The sequence below is a fragment of the Sander lucioperca genome, chromosome 11 (genome assembly GCF_008315115.2).
Source record: "Sander lucioperca isolate FBNREF2018 chromosome 11, SLUC_FBN_1.2, whole genome shotgun sequence".
Classification (NCBI taxonomy): Eukaryota; Metazoa; Chordata; class Actinopteri; order Perciformes; family Percidae; genus Sander; species Sander lucioperca.
Window position 1 is genome coordinate 37,131,518 of NC_050183.1, and position 24,893 is coordinate 37,156,410.

General features: G+C 40.9%; 1 protein-coding gene and 1 long non-coding RNA gene across 5 annotated transcripts in view; one reads left to right on the top strand and one right to left on the bottom strand.

Moving 5' to 3' along the window:
* The window catches only part of polrmt (polymerase (RNA) mitochondrial (DNA directed)), a 55,013-nt gene that overhangs the window by 22,870 nt on the left and 7,250 nt on the right, over window positions 1–24,893 (bottom strand). For all 4 annotated transcript variants that reach the window (XR_004108224.2, XM_031318155.2, XM_036007274.1 and 1 more), the window contains exons 5-15: window positions 22,060–22,246; window positions 18,459–18,608; window positions 15,944–16,111; window positions 15,302–15,472; window positions 12,176–12,415; window positions 10,210–10,995; window positions 9,774–9,896; window positions 5,670–5,792; window positions 5,165–5,344; window positions 3,805–3,891; window positions 2,005–2,118 (exon numbers count right to left, since the gene is read on the bottom strand). Coding sequence is in view for 3 of the 4 variants with exons in the window: in XM_031318155.2 (XP_031174015.1) it covers window positions 2,005–2,118; window positions 3,805–3,891; window positions 5,165–5,344; window positions 5,670–5,792; window positions 9,774–9,896; window positions 10,210–10,995; window positions 12,176–12,415; window positions 15,302–15,472; window positions 15,944–16,111; window positions 18,459–18,608; window positions 22,060–22,246 (2,329 nt within the window). In the remaining variant the exon portion in view is untranslated. The remainder of the gene's footprint in view (window positions 1–2,004; window positions 2,119–3,804; window positions 3,892–5,164; window positions 5,345–5,669; window positions 5,793–9,773; window positions 9,897–10,209; window positions 10,996–12,175; window positions 12,416–15,301; window positions 15,473–15,943; window positions 16,112–18,458; window positions 18,609–22,059; window positions 22,247–24,893) is intronic.
* LOC118496261 lies at window positions 2,801–16,930 on the top strand. The gene is made up of 3 exons (XR_004898804.1): window positions 2,801–2,810; window positions 6,097–6,100; window positions 16,876–16,930. It is a non-coding gene; the product is annotated as an uncharacterized LOC118496261 (long non-coding RNA).

A 24,893-nucleotide genomic window follows, 5' to 3' on the forward strand; every position in this document is an offset into this window, starting at 1 on the left:
GCTGTCAGCATTGTAACCATGTTTAATCCAGCTACTAGCTAGTGGCAGGCTAACGTTAGCTGCTGTCGAGTACAGTGTTAACTAGCATCACGTGCAGCGATGTTTCTGCTGCCTGTAATGTCTGTTTCAGAGCATCAGAGAGAAGCACAGGCATATCAGTGGCACCAAAATGAGGCGCCGAAATCCGCGTTGCTATTCGGTCCGGTAGATACAGGTCGTGAAGGCACCTGTGCCATATTAGCACCGGATTTCGGTACCCAACCACAAGTAAATGTTCCTAATTAATGATCCAGGCAGCGCATTCTCGTCTCCCTCCTTCATTTTACAGTCGAATGGTGGCTAGAACGGCTCCGGGTCAAAGTTCAATATGGAATGGATTAATCTGCGGTTTTTTTTTTTAACGTGTTATTTTTTCTCAGATTAATTAATCGAAATTAACGTGTTATTTTGACAGACCTAGTTATTTTATTGGTTAGGGTTAGGGTTAGGGTTGGACTCATATGTGTGTGTCAGCCTACTGTATATCTCTGACTTAAACCCAACCAACCACAGCAGCTAACAGCTAACTGGCCACCCTGATATATTATCAGCTTCATCAGAAATTCCATCAAAGTCCGATGAAAAGTAATGAGTGGAAATTACACTGTGAATTACACCAAATCATCTCACTACCTCATGGAAATATTAGAACAAAAAGACAACGATGGGTCAAATCTAACACATATTACAATATAACAGCACTAAGCTGTTACACGCAGGGGTTTCTATTATTGGTCAGTATCAGTCAACAGAGATAAATGATAACTGTATATACTTGTACTTATGTCAAAAAAGTGTGTACAGTGTGTGCTATGAGAAGATCAGTGGTGAGAGTATTTTGAATTGTGTGAAAGGTGAGAATTAGGCCCTGTTTACACGTTTTTAAAATGCATTTTGGTGATCCGCAAGACACAAGTGGACAGCCGAGACACACGTCTCCAGCTGACCGCTTGTGTTCGGATTTCGTTACTGCCAACATCATGTCCGCTAGAAGGTGAATGGGCTTAGCGTTATTACATCCACAATCTCGCCAGTCACGTTAGCCGTTGTGTTGGCACAGCTGGAGATATCAAAGTGAGAAGAATCCAACACACCTTCTATCGTACAAAATGATGGAAGGTCAGGCAACACTTCCTTTAACTAGTCGTACAATGGGCAAGCTATAGAGCATTGGAGTGCTGTCACAAAAACAACCACGACACCCTGCACGTATTTTCCAGTGTCGTCCTTGTCTGGGACACATCAGGATGCATTAGCGTTTACACTAACCAATATATGTGGTCAAATGCGTCCCAGACATCCTCAGCAAGTGGTGATCTGATCACAGTGTGTCTTTGTTTTTTTTTAGCACTGTCCACTTGTAATCTGATCGCCCAAGACCCATTTTACAACCAAGTGTAAACAGGGTCGTAGAGTGAAGAAGAGCAAGACAAACGGGTGAGAGGAGAACTTCAGAACGGGTTGAAAACGCAGAGAAACAAGAATGGCACCCGGAGAGCGCAGACCTCCGCCAAGGCATGCCCTATCTCACAGTGTTAATGCAGTGTGAATTTTCCCAGGCGGGAACTCATTTGTCCGATTATTCCAACACCACAAGAATGCAGCTCAAATGCCCTACCTTGCTATGTTAACGAGCGAGTGTGTGTATCCACCCCGTGATTTGGATCTGCTCCAAGATTTATAGGGTTCTTTCTAACCCATGCTACACCCTTCAACCAAGTTTCATGAACAATTGGGCCAGTAGTTTTCCCATTATCCTGCTGACAGACAAACAAACCAACAAACCGAGCGGAAAATATAACCTCCTTGGTGGAGGTAATGAAGACAGGCCTGTAATTTGCTAAGCTGTGTATCACACAGTGTATGAAACTGAAAGGTAGCACAGACATGTGTGTACAATTTATTACAACTTCACTAAGAGAGACTAGTAGAGAACCCCCAAACATGCCTTAGTATAAGACTTACCACTTGGTTGCGTGTGCGGTGGTAGGGCTGAATGATGGGTAAACCCAGGGGTGTCACCCACTCCACAGTATGGCCAGACTTGGAGATGAGCCTGGCGCTCTCGGTCAGCCAATCCTGCAACACATGGATGCCAGCAGATGTAAATTGAGGGCAACACACTGTATTGAGGAGCATACTCAGAAAATATTCAAAGCCCTTCACCAATCAAGAGTGTGAGTCTGCGTATTTGTTGTGCTTGTAAGTGTGTGTACGTGGACAAAAGAGCAATCAAGATCAAATCAGTAAGTTTAGACAGTTGGGTGGGGGATTTAATAAATCAGGATACAAATATAAAGAATTTGGAACAACAAACAGAAAATAGGAACTTGCTCTCCACAGCATCGACAAATGATCTATGCATTTAGGTCTGCTGTTCTACTTCCTAAAGCAGCAAACAGTTGCTGCGAACTCGCCGAGAAACACTTGAGAAGTTGTTGATTAACTCTAAATTAGGCTGTGTCTGGCACAGTTTATCCCAAGAATAGAAGCCCAAACAATGTCCCACAGGTGCTTCCTCACATGTGAAGGCACACAGAGAGCTTTAGGAAAGATATATATGTCCTAGCAAGTCGAGGTAGCAGTCTGGCCCAAAGCTGCTCCATTCATCATCACCTTCCTTCTTATATGACCAGGTACAATGAAATGAAGAAGAAGCACGAAAGCAAAGAAACGGGAGTGAGACATTAGCTAGCAAGGTAGTGGGAGAGATTGACTGATCAATCAATAGATTGATAAGAGGCAGAGGGAGAGTGAAGGGTGGACAGACAGTGGGAGCACAGTTTGAAGAGCATGAGTAGCAGTGTTGACAGAAAAAATGGGAAATGTACAGAGTACGTAGGCGAGGTCAGGGATGACAGCCCCCCGTATTAATCAGCTACCTCTCTCATACTTCAACTCACCGCTGCGAAATACAAGAGTATGTGACCTATTTGAAAGCAGCAGGTGCATACACGCATGCACGCACAAATGCGCGCACACCTCAGACTGGGCCATCCCCACACATTCCCCAAAGGACACACACACCAGCAGTGGGTGGTGTTTCTATTTGCTCGCCAGACTCCTCTCTGCCTGTGGAGATAATAAACAGCCCACCACCAGGTGCAAGTCCTAAATCTATTAATGGAGTCTATGTGATGAATGGGCGCCGTTGCTAGGATAATTGTGAAGTAAACAAGTCATTCATAAAAAATAAAATATCATCCTGTATGGAGTCAGATACTGGAGTAACATTTTGATTTTTCAGGTCTTTGCTAAGATGTTACTCAGAAAAAAAACAATGTCATTTTTTTTATTTATTTTTTATTACAGAGACAATAGTGACTCTGAAGTTCTGTTATTCAAGTTATCTTACTAAGAGTTAGTTAGTTATGTTGGGTTTATACAAAGCGGTTCAGTTTAAGACAAATTTCTTCACACGGTTCAATGTAAACCCAATTTAATATTAATTATTGGCAACTGCGTTTGTCTGTAGACACATTTTGCATGTTTAGCTGACCTGCTGTGCAATAAATAAGTTACACTCTCAATTAATTGGAATAATTTAAGTCCGAGTGTTAGTTGACCATTGTCTCTAATTTCCCCTATTAAATGCATGCGTGAGAGTAGATTCAAGTAAAAATAGGAGGAGCAACTGTATTTTAGGACAATATGTTTACTGAATGTCAGCAGTTAGTAACACACAAGTGTGAGTTTCTATTTTAGGTAATTTGTTGGATGAGAAAATGGTATGTATTTGACTTCATGTTGGTGCAATGAACCCACCTGGATCTCTCGGGTCCCTGTGAACATCTCCTTTAAGCCACTGAACACCATACGCACCAGGTAATGAGATGCATCCCATACATGTTCCTGGAAATACAACACATGATTATACTGGAGTATTTTTTCACACATTATCTTTTTGCTCCACTGCATTTCTCATTAAAACAAACTATATATTGTTTTGTCCACTTATCTAGGGATTAAATGCATAATGCAAATATAAGCAATACAATTTACAGCACTGAATGAGTGTGTTATATTTATTATACTATTACAATGATATGATCTCCTCCTCGGTTGAAACTGCCTCATCCCCCCCATCCTTCCTCCTGTAATCACTCACTATTACACTTCCCCCTAATTCCCTGTTTAAACAATTAGGGACATTATGCAGAAGTCATTTAGCACAATCCTCTGGCTGCGAGATGGTAGATACACTGACAGCAGGCTCATGCCGATCCCATCTATACAGACAACGAGATTAACTCAAACTATTGTAAGGAACTATATAGCTATTTAACAAATAATAAGCACTACAGAGCTGTAAGAAGATTAAATGCTTCCATTCTCCTGCCATGGTGTCGTTTTCATGGGTGTGCCCATCAAAGAACCATTTATGTCCAACGGAATCGAAGTGCAGTGGTTCTAAACTAAAAATAGATTTGTGCACAGGATATCAAATATACTCATTGTTGTATTGACCTCCCTTATACAACCATGCAATATTGTTTTTCACTGCAATAAGATAATACATAAACTTGACTAAAAGAAAGTTGTAAAGCTTATGTTCTTTACATTACATGTCATTTAGCTGACGCTTTTATCCAAAGCGACTTACAGTTGCTATATACGTCAGAGGCCGCACACCTCTGGAGCAACTAGGGGTTAAGTGTCTTGCTCAGGGACACGTTGGTTGATGTATCGCAGTGGGAATCGAACCCAGGTCTCCCACACCAAAGGCATTGTGTCATATCCACTGCGCCATCACCACCTTGCTCCATGCAGCTCACTTGGAGACAGTGAGATGGGACTCTTAATGTCAACTTCAAAGCTACTGAAATCCCTTTGGGTGTACGAGCAAATGTGCTGAAATCATATGCAGTCTCTGTCCACTGTGTGATAAATGCCTTCATGCAAATGCAGGAGACAATGGAGCAACAATATCCAAGGAGGATGGTCCTCAGTCTGGGCTCAATGTGTGTGTAGGAATGTATAGCCTGAGAGGAAGACATAAGGGGAGCCCCATAAAGAGGAGATCCTATGCTAAAAGGCCACTCTGTCATACCCTGCTGATGCAACACTCAAAATAAAACAGCATATGGAGTGCGGGGGAAGCCCCCATCCACTGCCACGACTGTACCTTGGGGAACTCCTCAATCTCCTTTAGTCTTTTCTCTATCTGGAGGCGTCCCCCGTAGCGCGTGACCCCGTACACCACCGTCATTACGGTCTGTTTGACCACCTTCCTACTGATGAAGCCCTCCAGGACCTGGGCAATCTTCAAACCGCTCTTTGCATCCCGCACTCGGAACTCCTCCACCTGAAACACGTGGACATGTCGAAGGTTCAATGTTCATGTATAAATGACATGCATGCAAATGTCAAAACAGCCTCTGTTCAAAAGGTGTCTTTTGGAGAATATTTGAATGCTTATCCACAAAACTTTTAAATGCAAGACTGAAAGCGAGAAACTTAAAATATATTCTCAATGGCTATTCTGTCACTCACTGTGGGATATCGTGAATCATCTGAATATTAACAGCTGAGCAACTGCACTGTGCCTTGCAACTGAAATCAACCGCAGTTCAGTTATGTTGTGCAACTCCGAGCCAATGCAAACCAAAAAGCAGCCCTGTGGTGCTGACCTGCTGTGCTACTCCGCTGTACACATCCTGGGGAACGTCACAGGGCATGAGGTTGACTGATGTGGCACCAATCACATCTCTGCCTAGAGCAGCGTAGTGCTGGAGACCATTACAGGAGCCGTCCTAGAGAAGATGTGGAGAAAAGGAGAGGAAAGATTAAATTGGCAATGTGGAGGTGGAGGAGAGAACCCAGACAGAGAAAGAATTACAGGGATCGTCACAGATGGGGAGAGGTTACAGGTGAACGAAACAAACAGATGATTTCAACATTGTGAAAGTGAAAGAACAAAGAATCTGAAAAGAGGAAACAAGGGAGAAAGGGCAATATGAAACACATGAGCATCGGCTCAAGAGATGAGAAAAAAAGATTTGGTTGAGGCAGTTTATAGCAACATATTTCCATGTCCCGCAGCCCAAAGCCACAAAGTGAAGTTTGCACTTAATGCAAGGCTATCAAACCATCTATTAGCATCTTTAATTAAGTGCATAATTCAAAGCAACATCTGGACTGGATTTGGCATCAGACAGAGGAAAGTCACGAGGGGTGTACACAATTAACTGATTCATTCACACTATTATTTTTTTATTCTATTTTATTTAACAGTGTCTCAATCAAAAGTGAAATGCTTCCACCAGACTGAGTTGTTAAAATGAGATTAGCTGTATCTGGGTACCGGCAACATCCCCATGTTCAGCTCTAAAAAAAAAAAAAAAAAAAGCCTAACAAAAATAATGCAGTGAAGTTGGCCACGTTCCTGCCAGCTGTCAAATTGATCATTTTTCCTTTCCATCAAAATGTGGCCTCTGACCTGAATATCTTTCTACTGTGTCTATACAGTTTTGATGCCTTCCAGTCGGGTTTTCGACCACACCACAGCACTGAGACGGCTCTCGTTAAAGTCTTTAATGACATCCACTTAAACACAGATAGTGGCAAAACTTCAGTCTTAGTATTACTTGATCTCAGTGCTGCATTTGACACGGTCGACCATGACATATTACTAAACTGATTGGAAAACTGGGTTGGCCTTTCTGGCTCAGTACTAAACTGGTTTGAATCCTACTTAAAGAATAGGGACTACTTTGTGTCTATAGGTAATTATGCATCTAAGCATACAAATATGACGTGCAGAGTTCCCCAAGGCTCCGTTCTGGGGCCTCTTCAGTTTAACATCTACATGCTTCCACTGGCTCAGATTATGGAAAACAACAAAATAAGTTACCATAGCTATGCAGACGACACACAAAATTTACATAACCTTATCGCCAGGGGACTATAGTCCAATACAAAAACTGACGTTGTGCGAAGTGCATTGAACAAATTAACGACTGGATGTGCCAGAACTTTCTTAAATTAAATGAAGAAAAACTGAGGTGGTTGTTTTTGGCGCAAAAGAGGAACGATTAAAAGTCAGCGCTCAGCTTCAAACAACAATGTTAAAAATAACAGACAAAGCCAGAAATCTGTAGTAGTCATGGACTCAGACTGGAATTTCAACAGCCACATTAAGACAGTTACAAAGTCAGCCTATTATCACCTTAAGAATATATCAAGAGTTAAAGGATTTATGTCTCAGCAGGATTTGGAAAAACTTGTCTATGCTTTTATCTTCAGTAGACTTGACTACTGTAACGGTGTCTTTACAGGTCTCCCTAAAAAAAAAAATCAATCAGACAGCTGCAGCTGATTCAGAACGCTGCTGCTGGAGTCCTCACTAAGACCAAGAAAGTGGATCACATCACTCCAGTTCTGAAGTCTTTACATTGGCTTCCTGTGCCTCAAATAATTGATTTCAAAATACTTTTGCTGGTTTATAAATCACTAAAACGGTTTAGGGCCAAAATACATTTCTGATCTGCAACTACAATATGAACCACCCAGACCTCTCAGGTCGTCTGGGACAGGTCTGCTTGCTGTCACCAGGGTCAGAACTAAGCAGCGTTCAGTTTTTATGCTCCACATATGTGGAACAAGCTCCCAGAAAACTGCAGATCCGCTACAACTCTCAGTTCTTTTAAATCAAGGCTGAAGACCTTTCTTTTTGATGTTGCCTTTCTTTAAATAATTGTTCATTTCTTATACTGCACTGTAAATTTTGTTCTCGTATTTTATCTGTTTTTAATTTTTTAATCAGTTTTAACTGCTTTTTAATGTTTTATGTAAAGCACTTTGAATTGCCCTGTTGCTGAAATGTGCTATACAAATAAAGCTGCCTTGCCCTGCCTATATGAGCCTTATGTTCATGCTATAGCTGTGGCATGTGTGTTGTGTGGAGGAGCAGCAGGCTGTCAGTGTGCTGAAGTGACAATCAAGTTCTGTAACTTCAAATTAAAAGTTTCTCCTTTTGGCTATTTAGATCCTTTCCTTTATTTATTTATTCATTATTGCGAGTACACATTAATTAGTGTGACAGACTTCAAAGCTGCACAGAGTGAAAACCTTGGAGCCATTGTCCTTTCAAAACAGCTGCAAGGAGGAGGAAGTGCTAAATACTTTTGGCCATACTGATTACACTGCATTTTATGTATATTCTGTTCTAATGCTTTTTCTCTTGTCTTATTCTTTTAAATATGTGTAATGCCCGGAGTCAGGAAAATGATTACCACTTGCATTTTTATTGGTGTGCTTTAATTGAATTTGCCATTACTATTTTCAATAATTTCTATTGTATATTTTATAACTCAATTAAAGTGTATAAAATGTGCATTCCTAAAAGCAACATAAATGAGAGATATTTTCTTAACTGCAAAATAAAAGCTTCATTATATCAAGGCTATTAACAAAGGCCTGAGGAGCAGACAGTGTTGTATTACTCTGAAACATTATAAAAGCCTCAGATCACAAATCACTGGATTCCTGACATAAGCACTGGTGGAATGTAACTAAGTACATTTACTCAAGTACTGTACTTAAGTACAAATTTAAGATACTTGTACTTTACTTGAGTCTTTTCTTTTCATGCCACTTTCTACTTCTACTCCACTACATTTCAGAGGGAAATATTGTACTTTTTACTCCACTAACCCTAACCCACTACGACAGCTTTAGTTACTAGTTACTTTACAAATTAAGATTTTTGCACACAATACATGTGTAGTTTATGAAATATGATGTTTTATTAAAAATTAAACTACCCAATAATATAACGGCCAACAAGTCCAGTTGAAATTATTAGACCATTAAACACAGAACAGTTTGGATCGTTTCCAGTTTCTAAAATGTGAATTTTTTTTCTGCATTAAGTACTTATACTTTTAATACTTTAGGTACATTTTCCCGATGATACTTACATACTTTTACTTAAGTTACATTTTCAATGCAGGACTTTTACTTGTAACAGAGTATTTTAACAGTGTGGTTTTAGTAATTTTAATTAAGTAAAGGATCTGAATACTTCTTCCACCACTGGACATAAGGCTGCGCAGTTAGCGGGCTTCATAGTGTAGTAAATAAACATAGACATAGAGGATCTGTCTGTTGCTTTGGTTTGTATCCCAGTACAGAATAGCTGTGGTCTGGTTGGTAAGATTATTGCTACAGGTTTATGACAGATAACATAAAATGGCCCCAGATGGCTGGGGAGGTCTTGCCTTGTTAACTTTAATGTGCCCTATAAAACAGCATTATAAAGCATGACTGAATGACACGCCTTATTTTTAGTCCTAAAGTGATGAGTAAATTCATCAGTATAATCTATTCTAATCATTTTATATTTTTCATATTTGTTTCACCCGAGTGAATTTACCTTTACATTTTTGGTTAGCAGTTGAATGTCCTATCAAAGAGCAGTAGACCGATGCCACAACGATGCACCACAGAAGGCCACAAGAAATCCTTTCTTCCTGTGCGGCTATCACACTCTACAACTCATCTCCCTTATGTTGAGAGATGGGCAGTAGAGAGACGAGGCTCCAGCCACCATTTCACCTCTGGTTTGTTCTGTTTCTCTCTCCCTCTGTTGTTATCTTAGACTTTTATATTTGCACTTTTCCAACTTTGTATTGCAAAGTTTTATCTTATCTTACATTTGTAGGAGATCGAGCATGTGTTTCAAATCGCTATGCAACTCTGTAAACAGATAAATAATTGTTGTTTTGCGGTACCTGGTGAACAGGAAAGTGAGAGATGAACTGCGTTGGATCGGGAGATCTCACAGCGTTGGCTAGCTCCATGCAGCAGGACAGAGCCTGCCAAGGCTCATCTGCATTCATCCACCACTTCTTACCCTGAGAAAGACAAAGACCAGCGCATGGCACATTATCTTGCATACATAAACACTATGGGAAAAGCATTTTCACTTTTTGTTTGGACAGATACACATCAGATTTTGTCACTGCTTAAACTGACCATTCCCCCAGTAAGACAGAAAGGGGATATGCTATAATCTGCATATTTCAAAAATTTTAAAATAGCAGTTTTTGTATTTCTGCTAAATGTAAAAGTGTGATAAGTTCTAACAAGAAATGCTATGTGGAACTTTGAATGTATGGTTGGACTAAGCTATCAATGAACAGCAAAGAGCATTAAAGACCAACTGACATTGAGAGGGTTGTCCGCAGAGTCCAGTACGTCCTCCATGATAGTGTTGGCGTACTCCAGCCGTCCGTCTAGTGAGCTCCTCTTCTTCAGTCCTGTCAGATTGACTAAGTGGATCTTTAGCCAGTCCAGTCCCTTCAGACCGAGGGGCTTCCCCTCGGCAAACACAAGCACAGCCCGTGTGACATCACTTCCTAGGTGATTAAAGTACGGAGGACAGGGGTAGGTACGTCCCCGGAAGTCCATGTTGTGAGGGAACCAGAAGATCTCATCCCGCATGTGGTTGGCGATGGAGAGTTTATACAGAGCGTCCATACGCAGGCTGTGCATCTCACTGCATTTCTTTTTGGCATTAATCACCTCCCTCTTCATGTGGGCTTTCTCAGAAGCGGTATAAGTGGGATCTTGGGCGTTGAAGTGGGGTATTTTGGGGGCCTCTGACAGAGGAGGAGGGATGTCTAGCTTATCACTACCCCGATCATTGAAGATAGAGATAATAATATCCAACAAGGGTTTGTTGATTCTCCAGGCACAGTTGCCCAGCTGGTTGAGAGAGTCCAGGACAGCATGGAGGTCCTGGCATTTCTCCAACAACACCTCGTGTTGTGTGGCCCCTTCCACTGTGCGCATCAGCTTGGTCGGTGTCAACAGGTAGGCTCCAAACTTGACAGACGTCCAGGGCACAGGAGGGCACAGCATTGGCATCACATAGGAGTCAAAGGTCAACTTGGTCTCCATGGCCTCCTGCTGCATCTGAGTCAGGATGGGGTGGGGTTTGATGAAGCCGACCTGGAGGATGAAACATCAGAGGAAATCCAATCAGAAGCAGAAATGAGCAGACACAAACATGTATTCGAATGTAATTTGTTTTTGTCCCAATGTCATTGAATTAAAAGTGGTCACTGTAAGTGTTGCTTACATACTGCAGCTTCCACACTGCAGATAATCCGGTGGAACGTTCTTTTATTTAATTATATGAAACCCAAGTCAGGGTGGCCATGGCTTTGATGTGACAGAATCATTGTGACCTAGTTCTAACTTACATGTAGGACTGGACATAAATACCATCATGAGAAAAAGATACAGCAACCTGACAGAAAAATAATACACCTCCGCCTTGCCTGCAGGAGTCAGACTATCATGCTGTGCTGTAAAAATCGTTCTCAGCTCCCCTGATGGGCTAACCTCTGAAGACCGAAAGAAAGGGCAAAATAAGAGAAAAGAAAGAGGGAGAAAGAGAGAGATAAGGGGGGAAAAAGACACACAACTAACTTCTGCAACAGTGTCAAAGTGCATCTCTCTCTCTCTCTCTCTCTCTCAAGCCAATTAAGGGGACACTAAAAAAGGGATTAGCCCGGAACCTATTCATCTACCTCGACTGTTCCTCCTGCCAATTCACACAAGGGGGGAATGGTCTTATAATTCACACTCTTTGGAGCTTCACACTGGGTAGGCGGCACGAGGCAATAGGCTTCCGAGTGACAGATGGTCTTCTTGTCCAAAGTGAAGGTCAAGTGTTTTCAGGTATTTCCTCCGTTTCTGCTGTTTCACTGTGGTTCTTTCCATATGAATGAAAATGTTAACTTTACTGTAACTGTGCCTGAAAATCTTTTAATCAGACTAATTGTGTCATTTTCAGAAAGTCACAATGAATATGATAATTTGATTCGACTGATGGAATGTGCTCATGATGAACGGCTCATTGTGTTTTATTTTTTTTAAACCTTTGGAATATTTTGCTCAATGTTAGTTTCCCAGGAAATCCCTTTAAGTATAATCCTTGACCATTTTTGCACATAAATCTCAGATGAAAGGATTTTCTTTTGGTCTGGGCTAATGCTCAGGGATCCTGTTACCAGGTTATCAAAGCCCTTTCTATTTGGCAAGACCACTTTAGTACAATCGCTACCAACTCCAGGTTAGCAGACTTTGATACCCCCTGTGAGAAAGGCCTGCACATCCACTGTACCTGTCGTGTGCTACGAAAGGTGTACATGTGATAGAGGATGGGGATGAGCTTCCGGTCGAAAGCCGGGTTCAGGATGTCGCTGTTAATTTTGAGGTTCTTGACCATCATATCCACCATGTAGGTGCCCAGCTCCAGGGTTACTATGTATGGCCAGTGGGTCTCTCCTCCCTGCAGCGTGGGCCCCGAACTCTGGTCCGTCTCCAGCTTACACCACTGCTCCCTGGGAAGGATGTCATACTCCTGGAGGGAGAGAAGAATGGAAGTGGGTTGTTTTCATTTAGTGATGATGGGAGACATCACTCATCACAATGAGCTACAGTGTTTGGAAGGCATGTCAAGACAACCAAAGATCTCAGTTTTGATATTCAGATCTAAAAGATTTTGTCAAACGGGCACGGTTGTTTTTGCAAAAATACAAAATACACAATTAAAGGCATACTTTTAACTACAAAGGCTGCATGTAAACAAACACCTTAACTAACTTCTAGTGTACCTAGCTACTGGAGTGTAATGAGCTGTTGCTCATTACAGTCTACAGTCTTTTTCCCCAATGTACCAGAATCATCAAAACACTGGTGGAGTCAGTGATACTGGCTGTGGTGTTGTGACCCCAAATGCTTCTACAAAACACTAAATAAAGAGTGTACTAGACCTATAACAATCATTACATAATTGTCACAGTTTCTTTGTTTAACCGCAATTAATTGCTAACATTAGCTACGGTCTTAAGGCGTATGACTGGTAATTGTTAAATTTTGTTTAGATATGCCAAATTGTAATTATAAGTGATTATTGGTTGGACTATATATTTTTATTATTATTTCAATGGTTAGTTGTTGGCACTTGACCCTATACACGTTCACAGCAACAAAAACGACAAGGAGGGATACAGTTAGAAAACATGTTTTTATGGTGATAAAGAGGCATGGTTTACTTCATGAGACTCTTTCCGACCAAGTAGTTACAGGAACGTAGTTATAGGAACAGTCCACTTCTAAACAGTTCTACTAACTACTCACCCCCAAAACCGGTTTTGCCATTTGCATTCGCACTGGCCAAGTGGCCATAGGAACTGGTAGGAGGGGTAAGGGAGTGACGCAAGCACGGTCACGTCGCGTCGCCACTTGACTTTAGCGCTACAATAAAGAATAAACAGAGTTTGAACGGCGGTGTATAAAGACTAGGCTGGAGTACTTAAAAGAGAAACACAGAAGATGAAGGCTCCAGCGTGATATGATCCTAATTAATATGATGGAAGAAGATAGAAGAGCAGAGTGCAACAGGCAAACAAAACGACGGGTAAGTTTAACTAGCATTAACAATTAGCTGGTTGAATGCGTGATGTTTGTCTTATGAGTTAGCATATGTAGGCGAATTGCAACAGACAGTGAAGAATATGTACCGTTTGCGTTTCAGACGTTGCTAGGTCACTAAGGGCCGTTACAGAGTCAACGCGAGCGACGCGCTCCCTTTCATAGTCTACACAGCGGACGCAATCGTCACGGGCGATGCGTGAAATGCAATACACCGCCCACGCAACAGGGGGTAGCAGAGTGTTCCACGGTGTTCGGTCGGCAGAGCCAGACCCTCCCGGAGAGCGGCACTTAATTGTCAGGGAGCAGCTGGCTGACTTCTTTTTATCAGATGCTGGCGTGTTTCCCCACCAGTACAGTGTGCTACGATTGGGTAGCACTGACCAATACATTGACAAAAGGTCGCTTAAACATGGTTTAGCAGATTTTAAAAATATAGAAATACATTTGGGTCTCTCTCTCTCTCTCTCCTGCTGTAGGCTATTTCAGCCTCTCAAGGAGGGCACACAGCATTGACGTCTATATAGGCCACACACACAACGTTGATACATACCGAAAAAGTAGTCCGACTCACTAGTCCAATGCTTGATGAATTCGCTCAGCTAAGTTGATTCAATATTTTTGGTTAATGTACAATACGTGCAGTGTCGCCCCCACCGACAACGCATAGTATTGTGTGCATCGACGCGTCGCGTAACAAAAACTGGGACGACACATTTGGCTACGCATCGCCGCATAATGGCAGCCGAAGCGCAGCGATGCGTAGCCTTGCGGACGCGTATGCGTACCGATGCGTTGACTCTGTAACGGCCCTTAGGGTTCCTATTTGGAAAAGGGAAAAGAGAAAGACCCTGCCCTGAAGTAGGAGCTGAAAGAGTTACAGGAACTGCGGTCAGAGGAACTTAATAATCCCCAAATTGGTCCAGTCGGAACACGAGAAAAAAAGGGTTCTAAGAACGTTATGTTCTAGGAACTGCAAAAATCCCTCCGGTCGGAAAGAGGCTATAGGCTGTGTATTTGTGTCATTACATTATCTGCGTCATAACAGTGATATAACCAAAATACAGTATGTATGTATCCTGGAATTCATACAAAACTTTAATTTGAAAAAAGTTATAAATTAATAAATATTTTTAAATTTGACTGAAAGACAATTATAATTGTTAATCGCAATTATTTCTGAGACAATTAATTGTAGAGCAAAATTTGGAATTGTTCCAGCTCTAAGGACAACTGAATGTAAATTTCATTTTCAATTCACGGCAACATAATATCGGAGACTTCAAAATGAAACAACTGAGTCATTCAGTATGGTTTCTAGGACAGAAAACAAAAGCAGCGCTTTGCAATTAAAGAAAACCGGATAGTCACAACAGATTTGAAACAAAACAAGTTGTGATTTATTTTATTTTGCTAATAAGAATGGAGAGCCATGTATTGTGTTATCACATATAACTCGAGTTGAAACAATGAACTGCAACGTCCTTCAGTTTGCACCTTTGTAGGCTTTGCAGTACAGTAGATATAGTATAGTCTATAGAATCTCAGTCTGGATTAACAACTACATTCAAATCATTTGTTTATGTGCTTTTTTTTTATTTTTTGTAATTGAAAACATAATTTTTTGATTATGTATGACATACACCCAAATAAGGAAAGATTTCTACTGTGTTGCACCATAGTGCATGCAAAAAAAATCTTTCTCCGATAAACTAACAGAAGATACATTCTCTTTTGCAAAAAAAAAAAAAACACCCATAAGAAGAAGTACATGAAGTACGAGAAGACATGTGGAGCATGATAGTTCCTCTACCTTTGTATCTTTGGCCAGCAGGTCTGTGTAACCGTTGTAAATGTTGCCCAACTTTTCCACCATCTGATTCTGGTGCTTCTGCCGCACAGAGTACTTTGTGTAGACCCTGTTGCCCAGATCACTGGCTAAAATCTTCAGTGACTCTCCACTGGGAGGCAGGCTGGCAACACTCTGAAGAGGAGGACACAGTTCAAAATGTCAAACAGAAATACAACAATTCATGAAACATCTGTCACAAAAAGCTGATCTTTTTGCCAGATCTGATTCACTTTTAATGAAAAAGGACTCCTTCAGTCAGAGGGGGAAATCAAAGTGAAAATGGTCTTTTCAGAATTAACATCAGATCATGTGTGTTTGTCTGTGTTGTAAGCAAAGGTATCTGATCAAAGCATGCTCTCCTTTGCTGCCAAAGATAAAGCCTAACGCTTTTGCAGCTGTTGTCACTGTCAGCCACTTGATTTGTGTTTTGTGGTGTGACATCACTACAAATCTTTTTTTTTTTATAATGTTGTAGTAAAGCCGTCATCAATCAAATCTCTTTGACTCAAACACTGACGAGTCTTTGCTAAATCCAAGACTTAACAATCCCAGACTTCAAGGCATTTCATCGAGCGGTAGGCTGGGCTAGGTGGTTTGTATTACCTGTATCATGATGTCAACATACTCCCTATCCTCCAGCACACAGAGGTAGGGATAAAGGTTAAGCCTGTAGTCCTTGGTGTTGGTGTTAGCCAGGATCATCTTACTTTCCCTCAGGGCCTGGAGGAGGATCTTCTGCCACTGTGCCCGCTGATCCGCCAGCAGCTCCCTCTGAAAGGACAACACAAATGGAAGTCATCCTCATCTCGTGACAGTGACTGCCAGCGGGAAACCCTGAACAAATGTGTCAAATAAAATGAACAATCCTGCACCAATGCTGTTTTATCACATACTGCATGAACCAAATCATTATACATTGTGAAGCAGTAGATGGGCCGCCTCTTGATGGTCACTCGATGTATTGTGAAGCATGAGCGTGCATTCTATTTGATGGTTAGGCTTGTTTGGCCCGGACACCTCCAGATGGCAGGGACAAAAAAAAAAAAAAAAAAAATTCCTTCAGCGAGGAATACAACTGGGCCACAGACTGATTCATCTAAGACTAAAACTTTATTAATGATAAATCATCAATCGTCATTCACATTCCAGCAGATTTAATTTATAGGAATAGTTTGACAATTTGGGGAATACTGTAAGCTTAATATTCGATTTCTTGCCAAGAGTTAGATGAGAAGAGTGATGGCACTCAAGTATGAAGCTAGAGCCATTATGCGGTTAGCTCAGCTTAGCACAAAGACTGTAAACAAGGGCAAACAGCTAGTCTCGCTCCAAAAGGCTAAGGGAAATCTGCCAACCAGCCCATCTTATGCTCACTATTTAACATGTTATATCTTGTTTGTGTCATGGGTACAAAACACAACGTAAAAAAGACAAGTTGTGGTTTTACGGATATTTATGTGGACAGAGCGGCTTCCATTTTCTATGCTAAGCATATCGCCCACTGGCTTTAGCTTCATATTTAGCACACAGACAAGTGTGGTCTTGATTTTCTAATCTAACTCCTGGCAAGAAAGTGTATTTCCAAAAATGCCAACTTATTCCTTGACAACAAAATTAGGAACCTTAAATTTAGCTTTAAATTTAACTTTGCTAATAGCGTAGAAAATATGATGTGGCTGAAGATTTGATATGATGATTTTTCTGTACTGCGGCAATTATATTTGCATTTTATTATATTTTATTTCACAAGCACAGACTACATCATTTGGTAGACATATATAGTATAGTCTTAATTTCCTTCACAAAGAAAAAACAGCCAGAAGGAAGAGACCTTAATATCTTTTATTGGTGGTGATTATCTTTCTTTTTCATTTTAAATTAGACATCCATTTAAACCAACACTGTTCTGAGCTCTCACATTGTGTTACATATTTTGATCTAATGTGTTTTAAACGTGGGAGAAATCCTGTTATTTAAGCCTGCGGCCAAAACAAGCACTTTACTTGCATTTATCTGGTGCACTATGATCACATTTCTAGCTTCTTGAATTTTATGATTGACATGAGATGTCAATGGAAAATGGAATTCTGTAGATGGGTAAGCAGGTTTGTTCATGCATGTACATGAGCCTGTGGAGGTATTGTGGTTATACGTATGCTCTGTGCACGACTGTGTGTATGTGTTCACTCTTAAGGTGAAGAGTTTTTACCCAGTCTGACTGAAGCAGAGGCACAGACTGGAGAGGTGACTCTGCATTCTCTCCAGAGGCTTCCATTACAATACATTATTATTCTGCCCTGCCCGTCTGTAAATGCTTCCTGACCACCAGGGACTCTCAGCCTGCTCGCTTCCCACGTAGCCCATCTGCAGAGGCAGACGAGCCAGACTGCACTGTAAATGCCAGAGTTGGAAAGAAGGCACACCACAGGAATATGTTTCTTCCTCTAACCTCTCTGTCCTAAATACATAATATTTAAAAGTTTATACCAGAGAGAAATAGAAACTTCACTCACAGGAAACAATAAAAATAAAAATAAATAAAAGTTAACACATCATCACTTCGTTAATGGTGTTATATTAGTATAATCGAAAAGACAACTGCCAACTGGGCTAGTGTTGGGTTTTGCAGGAAATCTACAGGATTGTTGTTTAAAGGGATAGTTTTGATTTGTTTTAGGTGGGGTTGTATGAGGTACTTATCTATGGTCAGTGTATAGTAGATGGTGGTCGGCACGCCCCCAGTTTGGAGAAGCAGGCAGGAGTACCGACACGGAAGCTAAACAACGTACTGCTGCGGACGGAGGCAACAGCAACACATATTTTAAAAAATCCGAACTATCCCTTTAAAAAAAAAAAAAAAATTACAGCCACAATTAATCTGACAATAAGACAATAAGATTTAGAAATTCCATAAGTTGTACCTCTAGTATGTTTTAGGATTTAAGGTTGGGTAAAGATTTTCAAAACCTAACCACCTATTATTAACAACTCCATAACACACCATTTTTGAAAGTATTTGCAGATGTTCAGCATCACAACTATAAATCCACAGTTCTAGCAGTTTAGTGTATTGAGAGCGTGATGAGGATGAAGAGATGCAACAGGTGGGTTTGTTTACCATTTTGGCCATGTTTTCAGTGACGGGCTTGGCAGCCTCCACAGAGTCGATGGTGATAGTGCAGGCCTGTTCAATGCTGAGCTGATGTTTGAAACGCTCCTGAAGCTTCTCCTGAGTGAAGTCCAGTTTGGGGTACTGGTGGTCTGACCTCTAACACACACACACACACACACACACACACACACACACACACACACACACACAGATTTAATTGTCACATGTTTCCGTGGTGTCAATAAACATTTCTTAAGTAACATTGGTATAAAGTGTACGTGAAAGCAAAGTTTAATAGTGCTCCCATATGTCTCTCTGTCTGTAGGGCATATTAATCATCAGATTGGCTGTATGTTTATTCTGTTAGAAGAAGAAGAAGCTGGTCTGAAGCCAAATCTGGGATCCTACTGTACTGCATGGGCCGCATGACAGACAGACAGACACACAGACACATACAATTAAGTATTGTGATATTTTTCAATAAAAATGGAAATAATGATACAAAAACGATCATTGCCTCCAATACAGTGAATCATATCGCAATTGTAATATCAGTCAAAATAATTGCAATTAGATATTTTCCTCACATTGTGCAGCCCTACCTGAGAATAAGCTTTCCCTGAGAGGATCAATTCAGGGCATGAAGTACCGTAAAGAGAGCCTTTTCGGGCCAGTGAGCAAAGGCTAAGTCATAAAAAAACATCTCAGTCTGCTGCCAAGCGAGCATACAACCCAGTTTCAATCTCACAAGCTTTGGCTCAGTATTGCAAGAGAGCAAACAAAGAGTTCATTACTCTCAGTTTATTATTTTCAAGATTCGACTTGAACATTCAATGGCAGGTTGGCAGACCCGCAGCTCCAGAACCCAATCGCTGGGTCAATCAAAACGCCTTGCTAACAGACCTCTAATCCGCTGCTACTAACATCTCTCCAGATCAAAGTGGTTTACACTGACAAGGTTACCAACGAAGCGACAGACTTGTACGACATTGCCAAATTTCTTGCTTGAAGAAATCAAAAGTTAAAAAAGTCAATTATTGTTTGTGACCTTGTCAAGGCAGGGGATGAAGTACTGCAGTAAGAACATTTATTAGCTCGTAGACAGCCGACGAGATAGACTGTAAATCAGGCCTCAGAGAGATGGAGCATGGACAGCAGCCAGAGCCAAGCTTAAGGTAGTGTACCACAGGAATTACTCACCAATATCACAACTTCAGAAATGAGCTAAGAAGCGAACACCACATTATCAGTTGACCAGGCGAAAATGAGCTAGCTGACACGATAGTTTTAAAAGTACAAACTTGAAGCTTCTGATGTACAAAGAAAAGCAAGAAGGTCTACAGAAAGGACTGTGCTGCAGTATTGTTAAAGTACAGCTGTGCGACTGTATTTGAATAATTTGTAAAACGGAATGAACCCTACTGTGTTAAACCCACAATGAATGAAGGATAAAATAGGCACACATACCAGCTTCCAGATGAAAATAAGAATCAAATGAAAGAAAACCACACAATCTCTGATGACAAGTTGAAACTAGATCAAACTGCATTTTGTACGAGCATCAGCTTAATCAAAATTCCATCTCACAACAAAAAAAAAAAACAATATTCTAATTAGATTGTGTCTGCTGCTAAAACTGATTCAAAATCCCCCCAGAGACCATCCAGTCTGCTCCTCTGTTATCTAGTGGACCAGTTATTTGGACAGCCTTTCAGTCATTAAATCAACCTGCCATAGAGTCACAGTCATAGTCGGATAGCAGCCTTACAAATGCAATCAGAGGCAACAGTAATGGAGCAGTCACATTTGGCCTGTTTCACATTTCACAAATTGGCATAGTTGCACATACACTCTTAACATAAATATACATGACCTGCTGATTGCCACACACACACAAACACACACACACACACACACACACACACACACACACACACACACACACGTTTGTGATAACACGCTTTTATAAGTTCACACATTTCTTCAGTCTTTCTTCCTCATTAGATATTTTACAAGAGGGGTATTAAGCGGGGTTTATGCTTCTGCGTCGGCTCTACGCAGAGCTTTCGAAGTAGCCTAAGTAAGTGGCCTGAGATTTATACTTGTGCGCTGGTGTCTGCGTCGTTCTATCATATTTCTTTAAGAGAATAGCAGGGGCGACGTGTGTATGCTGGGTAGTGTGTGGTAGAGCGAGTGAGAGAGTGACGGGGATAGCTTCGGAGCGAGGAGAGACTCTGGAGGCATAGTGGGAGAAACAAAGAAACACATACGATAAAGTAGACCAAACGTATATGTCACTCAGAAAGAAGACAAATATGGCGCAAGTATTTAGGCTAAAAATACTGCTATTGAATAAAGAGCTGTTAATGAATCATGTGAGAATCAGGAGGGGAAGGGAGGTAGGAAAAAGCAGGGGAGAGGTGAGAGGAGGAGAGGCCAGGAAAGCAGAGGAGCCATTAGAAAGCAGAGTTGGCTCACTATAAATAGGCCAGGCCCTGTCTGGCTGTGAAGGGGTGACGATCAAATCTTTCGTAGTCACGTTGGAGCCTTGTGACAGCTTTCCCAGCTCTCTGGTGCAACTGAAAAAATAACTTTTGATCTGTATTTATAGCCATGCATTATCACTTTAACATAAACTCCATGCGGTTTCTAAATATATTTAACTCATTTATTTAATGCTTTTACATTGAAAAGCCATTCTTTATGAAATGCATGTCATGGCATAGATGCTAATTCTACATCTCATCTTTTTAAAGTAACACAAACTGTGGTATAAAATTGGTGATTACGACAAACACCTGCCATCCCAAGATTAGCATGTAATAGTCAATTTTACATCCACTGAAGCATGAAGACCAGCAGCCAACACTTAGATGTACATTACATTGGTTATGATGACTTTAGTGATTCAACCGTCTCTATTTAGTCAAGCACCTGGTAAGTGTGTTGTCTATATAATGATGCATGCTAAAGCCCATGCATCTCTGAATGCTCAACTTAAAGTTAACTTTGGAAAAACCAATGCTTACTGCCAGGCCCATTGATATTTCTGTGCTAATAATACATCCCACATTTTTATTCCAATTTACACTGATGACACTCAAAATATATATATTAAAGCCCCTAAATACTTCAATTTAAATCTGAAGTATTTAACATAAATTCTTAATTTGTATTTATTAAAAGTTTAAGAGTCAACAACTAATCTGCCACATACCCGCTATATGAATGTGGTTTGATCAGATTTGATTGACAGTGGTCTAGCAGCATCAGTGAGCAACCCATTGACTGAAAAAAAAAATATTGCTAAACTGTGATTGGTGCACAGAAATACATATATACCTTTTTTTTTCTAACAGACCCCCAGCCCACTACCAGCCAGTGGGAAAAGTAAGGACAAAAAAACACAAATACAGAAATCTCACATGTAAAATAACAACTGTTGACAGAAAACTGTGTGTTCACGTAGGAGACCATCCCTCACAGTCAGCAGGTGATTGAGGGAAAAAAAGGCTGTCAGTGCCTTGAGGTCAACTAATAACATATCAGTGCACTGTATCACAATAACTGCAAACATGTGGTACAGGTCAAAGCTAGCCTGTAATACCTGTGTGTAGAAGTCCTTAACCAGCGATGAGGAGCACTGGTTTGTGTTTGTGTTGAGGATGGGCTGGTAGTCGGGCTGGACAATGTGCACGGCCTTTAGCACCATGTCCCTCTCATCTTGCCGGAACACACACTGGCTGAACAGGTCGTCCACAGACAGGCCATCCTCCTCCATCTGGCTTAGGCACCTGGACATACAGGGACATACAGTTGGTGTTCCAGGTTTGTATTGGCCCTTAAGCAGGTTTTAGCCATGTTACATCTGTGTGGACCTTGGGATGCTCATCAGGACAAGTGGCTGAACAGTTATTTTGCACGGTTCTGTGATTTCTGGCTTTTAAATCTCACTTATTGGAGTTTAGTTGGGCGTGACAATCAGTGTAAGTGCTTTAGTAGCAATAATAGAATAGAATGCATTTTATTGTCACTATACACATGTACAATGAGATTAAAAGCAACTCCTTTTCCAGTGCCAACATGTACGTAAAATAAATAAATATAACATGAAATAAAATAAGTAGTGCAAAAAAGGGGGGTAAGGTGCACAGTTCTTAGAAGCTATATACAGTGTGATATGCAGTGTGGGTTATGGCACATTATTTGAATATTGCTCAATAGTGGTGATCATATTCAATGAGTAATAGATATTGGACAATGACAGTAATGATACAGCAGATCAGACATCATCTGGTTAAGCTGTCAACCACAGAATATAAGGATAAAACAAAGCAGAAATGGTAATTTTTTGGCAATTATATCCTTCCAAGCAGATAAGAAAATACAGAAGTACACTACAGTATAGCTGCAGGATTCGACACAACTTCACCTCCCATCCCAACTACAGTAGATGAAGGCACTATATAATCAACAGTTAGGATATATATACACACACACTTATATTTTTTTTATATATATATATATATATATATATATACACACACACACACACACCCCTAAAGGATTATTAGGAACACCTGTTAAATTTCAAGTTAATGAAATTATCTTATCAACCAATCACATGGCAGCTGCTTCAATGCATTTAGGGATGTGGTCCAGGTCTAGACAATCTCCTGAACTCCAAACTGAATGTCAGAATGGGAAAGAAAGGTGACCTAAGCAACTCTGAGCGTGGCCTGGCGTGCTGGTCTGAGTATTTCACAATCTGCTGTTACTGGAATTTTCACACACAACCATTTCTAGGGTTTACAAAGAATGGTCTGAAAAAGGAAAAACATCCAGTATGCTGCAGTCCTGGGGGGCGAAAATGCCTTGTTGATGCTAGAGGTCAGAAGAGAATGGGCCGACTGATTCAAGCTGATAGAAGATCAACTTTGACTCAAATAACCACTCGTTACAACCGAGGTATGCAGCAAAGCATTTGTGAAGCGACAACACGCACAACATTGAGGCAGTTGGGCTACACCAGCAGAAGACCCCACCGGGTACCACTCATCTCCACTAAAAATAAGAAAATGAGGCTACAATTTTCACAAGCTCACCAAAATTGGACAGTTGAAGACCAGAAAAATGTTGCCTGGTCTGATGAGTCTCGATTTCTGTTGAGACATTCAGATGGTAGAGTCAGAATGAGAACATGGATCCGTCATGCCTTGTTACCACTGTGCAGGCTGGATGTGGTGCTGGTGTAATGACGTGGGGGATCACTTTAGGTGAGTGTATATATACTACCATATTAAGAAAACATGACCTCCGTACAACTCTGTTGCAGAAACTACTTACAATACTTTTCCTTTCATCAGGTTAGCTCAGTGTTAGTTTAGATTTAGCATTTAGCCAGAGAACCAGCCCATCAGATGACACAAGAAGTACATTTTCATTCATGTGGGAGATTATGGTTGTTATGATGGAACAGACGTTGGAGTCTGATCACTAGTTCAGAGTTCACAACTTTCCGACCTGGCTGTTGATGTGGGAATGGGAGTAAGATAATCACACAACTTGCTGGGCTACCGATTAATTCCGCGTTCTTAAAAACTCCTTTGTCTGTGGGCTCATCGTATATGTCACGCCTACCCTGATCTGATTGACAGTTGCAGAATATCAATTTAAATATTTGCATTGACAAGCCTTTCTGTCAGACTCAAAGTATGAGTTTGATCTAGATGGGCACTGACGACATCAGTGAAATGTTTATTTAAATAGAATCTCCTAGAGGTCTCCTAGAGAGAGCACAGTCTCCATGACTGGACTGCAGAATGCAGATAATACCAATGTGCAACCAGTCCCTGGAATACAAATGAGAACTGTAATAACGTAATTATTGCATAACTTAATTTGATATGTTACCTAAGAAGGTCTGGGAATTAATATGGCCAGCCTGGTGGATCGTTATTCTTCTGTGATTAGTGAGATTCAGGGGCTGAAGTGATACATATTTTGATTGTATAAATGATTTATGGATGTTGGTATATAATGTTATTAAGCTGTACACTGATGTATTATTCTATTCCATGAATTGGGCCAATGCAATATTTTATTACATTGACTGAATGTCATCCAAGTGTTATATGCTAAGTGTATGACCTACAGTGTACACAATTTTTTTGTATGTTTAATTACACATGTCGTATGTACAGGGCTAAAACCCTGTTAGTGCCATGCACACTTTGAGGTATAAAGCCCCAGACCAACGATTGAGGAGCCTGAAGATGTTTGGTTGCACTGCTCCCTAGAGGTTAACAACAGAACTACAGGACTGAGCGAGAGAGCGAGAGAGCGAGAGAGAGAGAGAGCGAGAGAGAGAGAGAGAGAGAGAGAGAGAGAGAGAGAGAGAGAGAGAGAGAGAGAGAGAGAGAGACAGACAGACAGACAGAA